This window comes from Hemiscyllium ocellatum, chromosome 50 (genome assembly GCF_020745735.1).
Source record: "Hemiscyllium ocellatum isolate sHemOce1 chromosome 50, sHemOce1.pat.X.cur, whole genome shotgun sequence".
Taxonomy (NCBI): domain Eukaryota; kingdom Metazoa; phylum Chordata; class Chondrichthyes; order Orectolobiformes; family Hemiscylliidae; genus Hemiscyllium; species Hemiscyllium ocellatum.
In genome coordinates, this window is record NC_083450.1 from 1563764 (window position 1) to 1579776 (window position 16013).

Genomic DNA, 16013 nt, shown 5'->3' on the forward strand with positions numbered 1-16013 from the left:
TTACAGGACAAACATTGTCCCCTCTGAATATTTAAACACTCGACACCTTGTCGCTTGCTTTCTTTAGTCAAAAGTGAAATCGCCTGCTTGTAATTTGAAGGGGGCCTGGTGTAACCCAGATTGATCACCAGAGCTGTTCACTGTCAGCTGAAAGCTCAGATTTAGAATGTAGCTTCCTTTATTCTGTCCCCATCAAATACCCTCAGGAGAAATACTACCTGGGTTAGATACAGAATAAAGCTCTCCACTCTTCTGCAGTAAAAGTAAACAATATAGAGATTTCTTGGCACTTCCCATAAAACCCTCCCAGGGACAGGATGGGGTTAGCTAAAGAGTAAAGCTCCCTCTACACTGTCCCCCATCAAACACTCCCAGGACAGGGACAGCACGGGTTAGATACAGAGTAAAGCTCCCTCTACACTGTCCCCCATCAAACACTCCCAGGGACAGCACGGGGTTAGATACAGAGTAAAGCTCCCTCTACGCTGTCCCCCCATCAAATACTCCCAGGGACAGGGACAGCACGTGGTTAAATACAGAGTAAAGCTCCCTCTACACTGTCCCCCATCAAACACTCCCAGGACAGGGACAGCACGTGGTTAAATACAGAGTAAAGCTCTCTCTACACTGTCCCATCAGACACTCAGTACCCGGACAGCACAATACAAATATCCTTTGATACTGCGAACAGTGCAATCTAGACAGATAAAGCCCATCTAACACTGTCTCTAGCGACCACTTACACGGCCGATACAGAGTCAAGTTCCCTCAAACACAAAAGAGCAGAGATTGCTGGAGAGGCTCAGCAGGTCTCTGGAGAGAAGGCAGAGTTAACATTTCCCACCCTGTGACCTTGATTCAGAATGTGCATTAAGCAGTGAACACAGGAGAAGGTATTTCTGCAAGGTTTTTTTATTGTATCAAACAGAAACCAGCCACAGACGAGACCCTGAACATCAAGGAGTGTTCCATGGGAATGTGTGAGATTAACGTAACCAACTGTTAGATCTGTTTTGTTCTGTCACCAAAACTCTCCTTGGAAGTTGAGCTGAAGTTTGCCGTGGATCACATGGGGCTCACCGCTTTCCCTCTTTCTTATCACATTTGGTGATATCTGCCGGTTTCTCCTGGAGTGCGGTTACAGCCCAGGGATATTGCTGGAATACTGGGCCTGAGCAGGGGAAGGCTGGTTTCCTGTTTCCTACTGGGTCCCCGGATGTTAGAAGAATGGGTTTTCCTCTTCTTTGTAGCTGTTCTGAAGCCGAAGACGTCCCATGGTGGTTTTACTGATGCATGGGATCTTGTGATTGGTTTTCATAACAACTGCCAGAAGGCATGAGCTGGGTCGCTGAATGAGTTCACACCAATCGGGGTAATCGACAGGCTGGGGCACGCTATTAAGAAAAGACAGGCTGAGAGAGCGTATTATACAACCCCCCCCAGGCTTAAATCCACAGAGAGTACTTACAGGCTTAAGATACAGAGTACAGCTCCCTCTACACTGTCACCCTATCAAACCCTCCCAGGACAGGGACAGCACGGGGTTAGATACGGAGTAAAGCTCCCTCTACACTGTTGCCCCATCAAACACTCCCAGGGACAGCACGGGGTTAGATACAGAGTAAAGCTCCCTCTACACTGTCCCCCATCAAACACTCCCAGGGACAGCACGGGGTTAGATACAGAGTAAAGCTCCCTCTACGCTGTCCCCCCATCAAATACTCCCAGGGACAGCACGGGGTTAAATACAGAGTAAAGCTCTCTCTACACTGTCCCCCATCAAACCCAACCATCACGATGTTAGATATGGAGTAAAGCTCTCTCTACACGGTGTCCCCAGCACCCCCAAACCCAACACATCCAATGCTGGTTGAGATACTGAATGTCCCCATGAAGTGTTCCTGCTGTTCTGGTTCCTACTTACCTGTCACAGCAGCCAACTCCAAAGGGCTTCAGGCAGATACATTGGTAACATTCTTCATTAATCCAAGTGTCTCCAGTCTCCAGCCTGACACCCTTGTGTTCACAGGTGGCTAGACAAAGATACAGACAGGGGTTAGTGTAAAAGGAAGCCAGTCGGTAACCTGTCCCCCTTCATAACCACTCCCCCTCCTGCTCCCAGATTAACAGAAATGACTTTCACCTTTGCTGTTAAAGAAGCATTCTCCTGCGGTGTGTACGGTGTGAGGGAACAGAATCAAAGCTATGCACAAAAATCTCACTGCACCCCTCAGCAGCACCATAGCATAAATCAGTTGACGTTTCTGGCTGTCTCTCTCTCACTGCTGTGTCCTCGTCTGTCTCTTGACCTGTTGGTTTCTCACACCCTTTTCTGCTTGTTATCTCTCTCCTCTCTTAGATGTTACTGTCCTCCCGGTCTTCCCACGGCCTCAGTCTGTCTGCCCTTCCCACGGCCTCAGTCTGTCTGCCCTTTCCACGGCCTCAGTCTGTCTGCCCTTCCCACGGCCTCTACCTGCAGCTGTTCCTTAGGCTTGCAGCAGAGAGTACTCTCTCCTCTCGTCCACTTATTTCTATTTACAATCTTTTTCTGCTGTTGAATATTTCCTTCCTGCTGCTGAGTAATTTCTCTTCCTGCTGTCCTGTCCTCGCCCCATTAACTCTGGGCAGTGCCTCTCCTATTTATACTGGTCCATCGTTCTGTCACTCCCATTTCTAACAGTGCGTTTATAGACTGATGCAGCGTGTGCTCACACCGTCTGTCGTGGTGATAAGGCCAGGGTCTTCCTCAGCTTTTATTTATTTACCGGCAAATGACGACGATGCGGTTGACACAGTGATGGTAGATAACAAGGTCTCCGAATGACAGAGAATTCTCCGTTATATCATCAGAACACCATAACCTCTTATCTGATACTTGCAGCATCTACTGTGCAAATTGCTAGTCCCTGAGTTCAGTTACTGATCTTATAGTTTGCCTAGAGGAACGGGAGTAGGCCATTGGGTATGACCCTGCCTTGACTGATCAAACTTTCCTGCATTACCTCCATATCCCCTCATGTCATTATTTTCCAGAATCCTGACTTGTTTTGAGACTGCCCTGTCGTTGAGGTTCCACGGCCCTCTGGGCAGAGTATTCTATCATCCTGGGTGTGAAGAAATTCATTCGCTCAGTCTGAACTGTCCTGTTCCTTCTCCTGAAACTATATCCCACAGCTCTCAAATCATCAGCCAGGGAAAGCATCTGACCTCCCTCCACCCTGTCATAACTTGAGAGGATGTTGCACTTGAGGGAGATCACCTCTGCGTTTTTGAAAATTACGGACCCAACCTTGTCAATCCTGTCATCCCAGGGATTAACTGGTGAGCTTATGGCAAATGTAACCTTCCTTAGATAAGGGGGACCCAAACTGTACAGAATACACCAGATGTGGTCTCGCCAGAGTTCTATACATCTTTATTCCTGTGATAGGATCTCCTTACAATGAAGGCCAGCGTATGAATTTGTCTTTCTAACTGTTGGCTGCAATAATTGAAGGACAAGGACACCGGGCTCTTTTGGATATCTCACTCCCCAAGCCCTACTTTCTATCTAGCAAAGTAACTTACTTCACCTTTATTCCTATTCTATTCCATCTGCCATGTTCCAGTCCATTCACTGAGTGTGTCTGATTTCCCGGGACACCTCCTCACCATGTACCTTCCCCTCCAGCAGGTATGGGCATATTCCAATTGGGGTCCACAGCTACATAGGATTGTGAGCAGTTGTGGTCCTAACACTGATCCTTGTGATATCCCACTAGTAACAGCCGGCCACCTGAGCGTGCTACATCTGTAAAGACATTGTAACATTTCTGTAATTTGAATAAAATGGGCAAATTTTTTAAAACCAAGGAGTGACTGCATCTCTGAAAACAACTTACTGGAACTCATTGTGAGCGGTGTTTACATTGCTGATTTGTACAGCACTGGGAGAAGAAAGATGAGACCCCTCACCACCAGGGGGGGGTGTGTGTGCAGAGTGTGATTCGGCCAGCAGGAAGTTGCTGATTGGTATAAACCAATGTGACCAGTTGTAGATGCCAGAAGACACCAGGATGTGGTGACAGGTGTTGGGGAGAATCTGCTATTGGGGTACCTACATTGGGGCTAGGGAGGGGAGCACCATTATTAAAGCAGACAGTGTCAGATACCAGCTAAAACACAGCCATGTAAAGTAAACCCAGCCACTGCAGGACTGTCTGCCTGGGGCCACATTCCTGGGGGATTAGAACATGTCCGTCAGTTTCAGATCATCCTGTTACACTCTCATTGTTAATAAAGGAAACCGGTAACTATCGGAGAGTGTAAATCGCACCGATACTACACTTGATTGATAAAGTACTTGCTAATGCCTCCGCTGACGTCAAACTCATTCGGGTCCTGTGTTAAATGATAATACCTGTATATTCAACTATTGTGAACGCCCAGACAGCCAGACGCATGGCAATGAGGAAACCCTTCCAACAATAAACCTTTAATTTACAAGATCGGAAACTGCCGAACCCAGGATGTCTACCCATTGTTCGGCACAGCAGGAGTGGGACAGGTATCTCGGGGCAGCCAATAGAGACACTAATCCCTTCACAGACAGGTGAACCGACCAATGAAAGAGCCGAACAAGGGAACCTGACCGGGAACTCGAGGAAGCGCGAAGTATAACTGCACCAGATCCGAAGGGAGAGACAGAGCGCCTTCTCCAACGAATTTGCATGCTTTTGAATTCGTTGTATAGTGTACCAGTTTTGATTCTGTAATAAACGGTGTTTTTGCTCCAAACTCTAGCCGGTTTGATCTCTCCTTCCAACGAACACGTAGAGACGAGACCATTCGGTTTCCGTCTCAACACAGGTCTCTGGTGTTTACAGTACAGGGTGAGTCGTCCCAGGACTGGGGGAAGAGCAGGTTCTATCTCTGGTAAAGGTTCCTCAAGCCTGCAGAAACCTGATTATTTCCTCCTATCAGATGCTGTAAGCCTTTAACCAGTCACTGAGAAACTTTGTAACTCGTGCCGATTGCTCTGTACCTCCTAAGAGGTGAAAGATAATGAAGATTGGAAACAGAGATCTGGGTAAGTAAAGAAATGCCTAACCCTTTGAATTGTGTTCCCTCGTTTTCCCCCACCCCCACCCTCAACTCGCGCACACTCCACCATAACACCTGTTTTTTCTTGTATCTCTAGTCATTTTACAGGTTGGTTAAAGTTTCAATGAGTAGGAGTTATATCTTCATAGTGCACAGTTTGGCTTGTGGTTAAAATGTATTCATTGATAATGAACAGTAGTTCTCGTTGAGTATGGGAGTTGGTATTTTTTGTTAACCTGATTCCTATGCACATGTAACTCGGGGACTGTGTACTTTGAGCCATTATTAATGGGGTTTGAGGATCACCTCCCTTCCCCAAGGGGCTGGTGACATTGTTTATTCCTGCTCTGTTTCTGTCTATCAATCAAGTCTCAATCCGTATTTCTCCCAAGGCCATGCGCTCTAACTTTGTTTATTAACCTCATCGAAAGCCTTACAAAATCCAAATACGTCTCATCCGCTGGTTCTCCTTAGTCTATGCTGCAGATAATATCCTAAGCAAATCCAACGTTTCTCAATGATCAGAAAATGGTCATTCAATTTATCATGTCGGTTTTAGCTGAAACAAGCTGCCAATTCTAATCTCCATTTCCAGCAACCTTCAGCAATTCAAGGGCACATTAAACTTTCTTTTAAGGGTTTCTGTCTTCATCACTAAACCAAGCAGAGAGCTCCAGACACCCACTACCCACTGGGTGAAATAGCTTTTCCTCCTGCTCCCTTTGATGTGCCTGGCAAAACTGTTAAATCTATGGCCCTGGTGACTGACCTCTCCATGAGGGAAGACACATCTTTCCCATTCACTCCATCCAAGCCCCTCATTAAGCTGAACTCCTCAATTGAGTCACCCCTAAGCCTCTTGTCATGAAATTGTACAGTATGGAAACAGATTGTTCAGTCCAACTCATCCGTGCTGACCAGATATGCTAACCTAATCTACCTCCATTTGTCAGCACCTGGCCCATATCCCTCCAAACCCTTCCTGTTCATATACCCATCCAGATGCCTCTTAAGTGTTGTAATTGTATCAGCCTCCACCACATCCTCTGGCAGCTCATTCCACACACGTACCACCCTCTGTGTGAAAACGTTGCCCCTTAGGTCTCTCTTATATCTTTCCCCTCTCACCCTAAATCTATGCCCTCTAGTTCTGCACTCCCCCACCCCAGGGAAAAGACTTTGTCTATTTATCCTATTTATGCCCCTCGTGATCTTATGAACCTCTATAAGGTCACCCTTAGCTTCTGACGGTCCAGAGAAAAGGCCCCAGCTTACTCAACCTCTCCCTGTAGCTCAATTCCTCCAACCCTGGCAACATCCTTGTAAATCTTTTCTGAACTTTTTCAAGTTTCACAACATCTTTCCGATAGGAAGGAGACCAGAATTGTGCACAACATTCCAAAAGTGGCCTGATCAATGTCCTGTGTTCTAAAGGACAAAAAAAACCCTTGGCTTAATGACTCTCCTCAGCTTCAAGGAATCATGATGAAGGGCTTTTGCCTGAAATCTCGACTCTCCTGTTCCTCGGATGCTGCCTGACCTGCTGTGCTTTTCCAGCACCATGCTCTCGACTGTAATCTCCAGCATCTGTGGGTCCTCATGTTCCCCTCATTACAGCCTTGATCTAGTATTCAATACCTTGCCCAATGAAGGAATGCACCTCCTGATGTATTTGCCACCTTGTTCACCTGCTCTGCCACCATCAGGGAGCTATGGACATGGAGCACGCGCCTGGTGTTTGTTTTTATTCTTTTGGTTTCTCCATCTTCCATTCGCTACCTTCCCAGACACCCACTCACTCACCCACCCACTCACTCACCCACCCACTCACTCACCTACCCACCCACCTTCCCACTCATCCACTCACTCACTCACTCACCCACCCACCCACCTTCCCACTCACTCACCCATCCACTCAGACACTGCCTGCAGTCAGTCTTTTCATCAGTTACCTGGCTAACTTGTGTTCCCTACAAATTTCCCAGTCGTGCCTTGGAGCCGTGTTGAACAGCAGTGGAAACTATTTTCCACCAAGTCTTGTCCATTGTTTCCTGTTATTGAGTCAACTCCCCTGCATTGCCCAGGTTCCATGGGCCTTGGTCTTTCTAACTAGTCTGCTGAGAGACTTTTGTCAAATGCCTTACTAAGGTCCATGTAGATAACATCTGCTGCACTACCCTATCTTGAGGAATTCAATTAAGTTAGTAAGACACCCCTTACGTGAGTATAAGAGGTAGAGTTAGTAAGTTTGCAGATGACACCAAAATTAGAGGTGTAGTGGACAGTGAAGAGGGTTACCTCAGATTACAACAGGATCTGGACCAGATGGGCCAATGGGCTGAGAAGTGGCAGATGGAGTTTAATTCAGATAAATGTGAGGTGCTGCACTTTGGGAAAGCAAATCTTAGCAGGACTTATACACTTAATGGTAAGGTCCTAGGGAGTGTTGCTGAACAAAGAGAACATGGAGTACAGGTTCATAGCTCCTTGAAAGTGGAATCGCAGGTAGATAGGATAGTGAAAAAGGTGGAGTGTCGGAGGCTCAGGGGTGACCTTGTAGAGGTTTATAACATTGAGGGGCATGTATAGCGTAAATAGACAAAGTACTTTGCCTGGGCTGGGGGAGAATAGGACTAGAGGGCATAGGTTTAGGGTGAAAGGGAAAAGATATAAAAGGGACCTAAGGGGCAACTATTTCACCCAGAGGGTGGTATGTGTATGGAATGAGCTGCCAGAGGAAGTGGTGGAGGCTGGTACAATTGCAACATTTAAAAGGCATCTGGATGGGTATATGAATAGGAAGGGTTTGGAGGGATATGGGCCGGGTGCTGGCAGTTGGAACTAGATTGGGTTGGGATATCTGGTCGGCATGGATGGGTTGGACTGAAGGGTCTGTTTCCGTGCTGTACATTTCTATGACTCGACATGACCTTCTCATAATAAACCATGTGACTCTGATTTAATCCAGTGATGGTTTATCCTGTCTCAGAAATGTAATAATTTGCTCAGCACTGAGATTGGAGTGACCAGTCCATAATTATTTGACCCATCCCTTGCATCTTTTTCAAATAATAGGAAAACATTCAAAGACCTCCCATCCTCTGGAAGCTCATCTGTATCCAGCGAGGATCGGAAAAAGATCCTCTGGGCATCTGCTATTATCCTCCTTGAGGACACAATTCTTCTGTTCCTCATGATTTATTCACCCATAGGTCTGTCCCCCAGCACTTCCCTGTTTACTTCATTGAACATTTCACATCCCTCTTTAATCGCCTGTGACACCCCTTTTGTCACAGAAAAGACAAACTGCCAGTTGAGCATTCAGTCTACATTGTCTGCTTCCATGTACTAGATTAGAGTGATGCTGGAAAAGCACAGCACGTCAGGCAGCATCTGAGGAGCAGATGAATCAACGTTTCAGGCAGGGTGCCTCCAGGTTAGAGAGGTAAATGGGAGGGGGGTGGGGCTGGGGCAAAGGTAGCCAAGAGTACAATAAGTGGATGGGGGTGATAGGTCAGAGAGAAGGCTGGAGCGGATAGATGGGAAGGAAGATTAACAGGTAGGACAGGTCATGAGGATGGTGCTGAGCTGAAAGGTTGGAGCTGGAGTAAGGGGAGATGAGGAAACTGGTGAAGTCCACATTGATGCCCTGGGGTTGAAGTGTTCCGAGGTGGAAGATGAGTCATGGGTGGTGAGGGAGTGGTGTTGGAGGAGGCCCAGGACCTGCATGTCCTCGGCAGAGTGGGAGTAGAAATGTTGGGCGTGGGGTTGATTGGTGCGGGTGTCCCGGAGATGTTCCCTAAAACGCTCTGCGAGAAGGCATCCAGTCTCCCCAATGTAGAGGAGACCGCATCGGGAGCAGTGGATACAATAAATGATATTGGTGGATGTGGCAGGCTCCTTTTGGGGCCTTGGATGGAGGTGAGGGAGGAGATGTGGGCAGAGGTTTTGCAATTCCTGTGGTGGTAGGGGAAGGGAGGGTGGGTTGTGGGGGGGCGTGGACCTGACCAGGTGGTCACGGAGGGAACGGTCTTTGCAGAAGGTGGAAAGGGAAATATATCCCTGTTGGTGGAGTCCATTTGTAGGTGGTGGAGGATGATGCAGAGGTTGGTGGGGTGGAAGGTGAGGGGGGGGGGGGTCTGTCCTCGTTATGGTGGGGTTAGGAGTGGAGGTGTGGGATATGGGTGAGATGCGTTGGAGGGCATCCTCAACCACGTGGGAAGGGAAATTGCGGTCTTTAAAGGAGGCCATCTGGTGTGTTCTGTGATGGAACTGGTCCTCCTGGGAGCAGATACGGCAGAGGAATTGGGAATATGGAGGAGGTGAGGTGTAATCCAGGTAGTTGTGGGTTTGTAAAAAAAAAAATGTCAGTGTCAAGTCGCTTGTTATTGATGGGGAGGTCCAGGAAGGGGAGGGAGGTGTCAGAGATGGTCCAGGTGAATTTTACTGGTAGGTACAACCCTCCCACGGTGATTCTTTTGCTCTTCATGTACTGATAATGAACCTTTGGATTTTCCTGAATTGTACTAGTGTTCATATGTACACTTTTCTTTCATAACCCCCTTTTTGTTTTACTTCTCGATGTTCTGGTATCACTTGAAACATCAGCCCATTAATGTTCAGGTATTCTCTCAATGTGTGGTTATCACCTTGCTTCTCATAATCCTCCATTTGTTTGATCAGATGTAACAGCTTTGTTTCCGAATGATCTACATGTTACTGAAACTTCACATAAAACCAGGTTCGATTCCAGCCTGGGGTGACTGTCTGGGTGGAGTTTGCACATTCTCCATGTGTCTGTGTGGGTTTCCTCCCACAATCCGAAGAATTGCAGGTCAGGTGGATTGGCCGTGCTAAATTGCCCAGAGCGTTAGGTGTATTAGTCACAGGGAAATGGGTCTGGGTGGGTTACTCTTTGGAGGGGCGGTGTGGACTTGTTGGGCCGAAGGGCCTGTTTCCACACTGTAGGGAATCTAAAGGTTTACAGGTTGTTCTGCTAAAATGTGTGTTTTGTTAACACAACTTTGTTGTGATGTGATTGACAAATTGGGGACACTTTCTTAAGTGTGAACTTTTCAAAGGTGTGGTTGTAACATGATGACATCACCAACATTTTCAATGCTGTTTCTAAAGTACGGTCAGTCCTTCTCTAACGCGATGGTTACGTTCTTATTTCTCAAAGGTTCCTTTATAGCACGATAGCTAACTAATCCCTTTCCTAGTGCACAACACTAAATCCAAAGTGGCCCAATTCTTCAATGTCCTGCTCCGTTATTGCAATTACAACACCAAGGGGTCAATGCAATCTTTAATGTAAACCAGAGCCAGCTATCACTGTTTAAGCAGAGTGTTTAGTCAGCTTTTGTAAACACAGACGTCATCCTATCTTTGAAATAAAACCAAACAAAAGAGCTCCAGACATTACTGAGGCCAGATAGTAACGTTAGGAACCAGAAACTAACAGAAACATAGTGGAAACTGGCTGTATGACAGCTACCTCTACACTGTCCCCATCTCACTCCTAGCACAGGGTCAGGTACAGAGTAAAGGTCATTCTACACTGGTCACCTCTTTTTCCCCCCCCAAATAAACCCTCTCAGGTCAGCTACAGCATGTGGTTAACTATAGGTAAAGCTCCTTCTACATTGTCCCCATCAAATACTAGAACATAGAACATTACAGCGCAGTACAGACCCTTCGGCCGTCGATGTTGCGCCGACCTATCATACCAATCTGAAGCCCATCTAACCTACACTATTCCACGTACATCCATATGCTTGTCCAATGACGATTTAAGTGTACTTAAAGTTGGCGAATCTACTACCGTTGCAGGCAAAGCTTTCCATACCCTTACTACTCTCTGAGTAAAGAAACTACCTCTGACATCTCCTATATCTATCACCATTCAGTTTAAAGCTATGTCCCCTCGTGCTAGCCGTCACCATTCTTGGAAAAAGGCTCTCCCCGTCCACCCTATCTAACCCTCTGATTATCTTATATGTCTCTATTAAGTCACCTCTCAACCTTCTTCTCTCTAACAAAAACAGCCTCAAGTCCCTCAGCCTTTCATCGTAAGACCTTCCCTCCATACCAGGCAACATCCTAGTAAATCTCCTCTGCACCCTTTCCAAAGCTTCCACATCCTTCTTATAATGCGGTGACCAGAACTGTACACAATACTTCAAGTGCGGCCGCACCAGAGTTTTGTACAGCTGTAGCATAACCTCGTGGTTCCGGAACTCGATCCCTCTATTAATAAAAGCTAAAACACTGTTTTAGCCTTCTTAGCAACCATGTCAACCTGGGTGGCAACTTTCAAGGATCTGTGTACATGGACACCGAGATCTCTCTGCTCATCTACACTACCAAGAATTTTACCATTAGCCCAGTACTTTGCATTCCGGTTACTCCGACCAAAGTGAATCACCTCACACTTGTCCGCATTAAACTCCATTTGCCACCTCTCAGCTCAGATCTGCAGCTTATCTATGTCTCTCTGTAACTTACAACATCCTTCGTCACTATCCACAACTCCACCGACCTTAATGTCGTCTGCAAATTTACTAACCCACCCTTCTACGCCCTCATCCATGTCATTTATAAACTGACGAGCAGCAGTAGATCCAACACTGATCCTTGCGGTACACCACTGGTAACTGGACTCCAGGATGAACATTTCCCATCAACCACCACCCTCTGTCTTCTTTCAGCAAGCCAATTACTGATCCAAACTGCTATATCTCCCACAATCCCATTCCTCCGCATTTTGTACAATAGCCTACTGTGGGGAACCTTATCGAACGCCTTGCTGAAATCCATATACACCACATCAACCGGTTTACTCTCATCTACCTGTTTGGTCACCTTCTCAAAGAACTCAATAAGGTTTGTGAGGCACGACCTACCCTTCACAAAGCTGTGCTGACTATCCCTAATCAAATTATTCTTTTCTAGATGATTATAAATCCTATCTCTTATAACCTTTTCCAACACTTTTCCAACAACTGAAGTAAGGCTCACTGGTCTATAATTACCAGGGTTGTCTCTACTCCCCTTCTTGAACAGGGGAACCACATTTGCTATCCTCCAGTCTTCTGGCACTATTGCTGTAGACAATGACGATTTAAAGATCAATGCCTAAGGCTTGGCAATCTTCTCCCTGGCTTCCCAGAGGATCCTAGGGTAAATCCCATCTGGCCCAGGGACTTAACTATTTTCACATTCTGCAGGATTTCTAATACCTCTTCCTTATGAGCCTCAATCCCACGGATTAAATACCGAAGAAAGTTATATTCTTTAAAACTGACGGTAATGTGCACTCCATAGTACTTTTGCCCTAAATGACACTCAGTCTACACAGCCTGAGTGATATTTCACTCCAGCATCTTGTCGTTCTGCGCAGCAGGTAATTTTCCTGATTTAAAGTCGCCCATTGGGGTTAGTAAGTACAAGGTCAGGCTGTGTGCTGGTGACCTACACCTAACCTATCAACTTTGTGTGTTTTGTTAAACATGGTCTTTTTGAACAAAGGCACCAGGCTCCCAGTGTGACACACACACACACACCACACACTGTAATGCTCGCTCTCTCACTCACTCACTCACTCTCTCTCTCTTTCTCTCTCTCTCTCTCTCACACACACACACACACACACACACACACACACACACACACACACACACACACACACACACACACACACACTTTCTCCTGGCCCGGATCAGAGACAGGCCTATACTGAACACTAGGGAATACTGATTCGAGTGCTCCGGTCTCTGTGTGCTTATTTGTATTCAGCTGCAACCACACTCCGTCTCAATGTCTGACAATGAGGCAACAAACGGGTCAAATTGATTCAATTTGTCTCCGGACCTTCTCAGAGGCCAGTCTGTCCAGTGCTCTCTGACGATGAATGACCAACACAGAGAAGATGATGGAGAGTGTTAGCATGGTGCCTTCGAACCTCCAGAACAGAGTCTCCTCCATCAGTGCGGAGCGGCAGCTGCAGAGAGACACAGTACAGCATTCAGAAACAGCCTCAGTAGGATAGGTTAGAGTCATGGCCAGTCCAGCGGGTCAACTGTGTAACTGGATATCCCTCCCCCTCCCAGCTCCATTCCAGACGAGACACCCCACAACATCCCCATGAACAAAGAACCCAGAAATCCCGACCTTTTATATTCCTCTCGCTGGGACTCGGAGCAGTTGATCTTTTCCACATATCCTGTTGTACTGCAGGCTTCTCGGGTTTTCTGTCAAGAACACAGGAGTCAGACTGTGGTCAACAAATCGCTCAGGTGCTGGGCAAGGTCCCATCTGTCTGTCTGTCTCCAACCGCCACTCCCCCTTTCCCCCGGCACAGGGACCCCAAACCCTCCCTTTTACACCCACACTCCCAGCAGTAGCCTTTACAGGACACTTACCACCTCAAAGCGTGTGCACTCCTTACAGCTCTCTGCCACAAAGAATTGTTCCACCTGCCAACACGGGGCGTTTGAAACGGTGCTCACTGTGAACAGACAGCAACATGGAACTACACGGACAACACAATAAAGCTCCCTCTACTCTTCTAAACTGAACGTAAAACTCTCTCTACGCTGCCCCCCCATCAAACACTCCAAGATACAGGGACAGCACAGGGTTACATACACAGTAGAGCTCCCTCTATGTTGTCCCCTACTAAATATTCCTGGGACAGCACGGGGTTAGATACAGTGTAAAACTCCCCTTACACTGTTCCTCACTATCAAACACTCGCAGGCACAGAGTAAAGCTCCCTCTACACAATCTCTCCCCCCCCGCCATCAAACACTCCTGGGACAGGGACAGCATGGGGTTCAATGAAGAGCAAAGCCTCCTCCACACATTCTCCATTCGACAGAAAAGGCAGTGGAGGGAATGTCTGAAATGCTCTACTCTGTGAGTGGGGTGGGGGTGGGGGATGTTACTGAATGTTTAGAAAATTGATCCTTAGATGCGGGTGACACTGGCTGGGTCAGCACGTATTGCCCATCCCTAATTGTCCCTTGAGAAGGTGGTAGTGGGATGGTGAGTGCAGTTGCTTTGGGAATCCACACCGTGCTGTTAAGGAGGGTTTGGGCTGCAAAGGATCGACTCTCGGGTCAGAAATTCAGAAGAGCTCGTGGTTACTTGTCCCAGTTTATTTCCTTACGTGCCTGGTGTAAAATGCATCTTATAATGTTGGTGTGTAGTGCCAGGGCTGCTCTGACCCAGCAAGGTGCTCGCAACATGACAGTTGTTCATTTTGAACAAAGTAGGAAGATACCTGAATCTTTTCCTTCACGTGACGTCAGAGATTCGGTGAACCTGAAAGGTAATAACAGAAGAATGATGACTGCCAGTATTTCACGTCTCATTCTTACCAGCTCGGTTGATTTCCTGTTCCTGTCGGCAGGGTCACTGGACAGTGACCAGGGGCAGGACTGCGGCATGGAAACAGATCCTTCAACCAAACTTACCATCGCCAACCTGTGTCCCAAACTAAATTAGTCGCTGGGTCTGCACTTGGCCCATATCCCTCTAAATATTTCCTATCCATATGCCTATCTAAACATCTTTTAAATGTTGTAACTGGACTTAGTTCTACCACTTTGTCTGGCAGCTCATTCCACATAAGCACCATTCTCCGCATGAAAAAGGTCCCCTATCTCTCTTCAGATCATTAGCAGGAACCCTGGCTGTTACTCTCCCAGAGATTTAATGGGGGTCAGGGTGTAACACACCAATATTTAACCGGCATCTCCAAATCAATATTTAATGGAGTTGTGTTTAATAATCTGGATATTTCACGGGGATCGGAATTTAACACTCTGGATATTTAATGGGGCTCAGGGTGTAACAAACCGGATATTTAATGGGGTTTGATTTCTAACTCACCAGATATTCAACATGAAGAGATAGAACAGAGTAAGTAGGAATGATCGGCTGGTGTTTGTGCAGCTGCTGGTTGGATCCTGGGCCTTCTGTGATTCACAATTCAAAGACATGATTTGAGAGCAGCAAATGATAGAGCTTGCAACAACCTGGAGACCTTGCATTGCATCAGGCGTCATTATGGGGAATCCGTGTAATCATTCCGAGCCGTGGAGCAGGTTTCTGGTAAATAACAACAAGGTACAGGTATGATGACAGGAATCCCCGCGTATGACCCCACACCCCAACATTCATCACATAACCCCTGCTTCTAAACCTCAGGCAGAGCACACCCCCCGACACCATCATTCTCAGGGCCAATTCTCCCCCTACACCCCCCCCAAACCCCAGCGACACCCCACCCCCCCCTCACTCCCCCAAACCCCAGATACACCCCTCCCCCCTACACCCCCCCCAAACCCCAGCGACACCCCACCCCACTACACCCCCCCAAACCCCAGCGACACCCCACCCCACTACACCCCCCCAAACCCCAGCGACACCCCACCCCATTACACCCCCCCAAACCCCAGCGACACCCCACCCCACTACACCCCCCCAAACCCCAGCGACACCCCTCCCCCCCTCACTCCCCCAAACCCCAGATACACCCCTCCCCACTACACCCCCCCAAACCCCAGCGACACCCCTCCCCCCCCTCACTCCCCCAAACCCCAGATACACCCCTCCCCCCTACACCCCCCCAAACCCCAGCGACACCCCACCCCACTACACCCCCCCAAACCCCAGCGACACCCCACCCCACTACACCCCCCCAAACCCCAGCGACACCCCACCCCACTACACCCCCCCAAACCCCAGCGACACCCCACCCCACTACATCCCCCCAAACCCCAGCGACACCCCAACCCACTACACCCCTCCAAACCCCAGCGACACCCCACCCCACTACACCCCTCCAAACCCCAGCGACACCCCACCCCACTACACCCCCCCAAACCCCAGCGACACCCCACCCCACTACACCCCTCCAAACC

General features: G+C 47.9%; 1 protein-coding gene across 1 annotated transcript; it reads right to left on the reverse strand.

Annotated features, from left to right (window-relative positions):
- Nucleotides 1-1307: 1307 nt before the first annotated feature.
- jtb (jumping translocation breakpoint) lies at nucleotides 1308-15194 on the reverse strand. Its single transcript, XM_060820795.1, has 7 exons — nucleotides 14980-15194; nucleotides 14369-14409; nucleotides 13506-13591; nucleotides 13255-13334; nucleotides 12955-13084; nucleotides 1925-2033; nucleotides 1308-1394 (listed from the first exon to the last, which is right to left on the reverse strand). The coding sequence occupies exons 1-6, from the start codon at nucleotides 15153-15155 to the stop codon at nucleotides 1953-1955; spliced, it is 594 nt and encodes a 197-aa protein (XP_060676778.1). The 5' UTR covers nucleotides 15156-15194; the 3' UTR covers nucleotides 1308-1394; nucleotides 1925-1952.
- Nucleotides 15195-16013: the final 819 nt, after the last annotated feature.

What these genes read in the sequence shown, in the direction of transcription:
- jtb (XM_060820795.1), bottom strand. Translation starts at nt 15,155, where the DNA reads ATGACGCCTGATGCAATGCAAGGTCTCCAGGTTGTTGCAAGCTCTATC. An exon ending in ACGTGAAGGAAAAGATTCAG is followed by an intron (nt 13,592 to 14,368) that starts GTATCTTCCTAC and finishes GTCTGTTCACAG; the next exon opens with TGAGCACCGTTTCAAACGCC. An exon ending in CAGCGAGAGGAATATAAAAG is followed by an intron (nt 13,085 to 13,254) that starts GTCGGGATTTCT and finishes GTCTCTCTGCAG; the next exon opens with CTGCCGCTCCGCACTGATGG.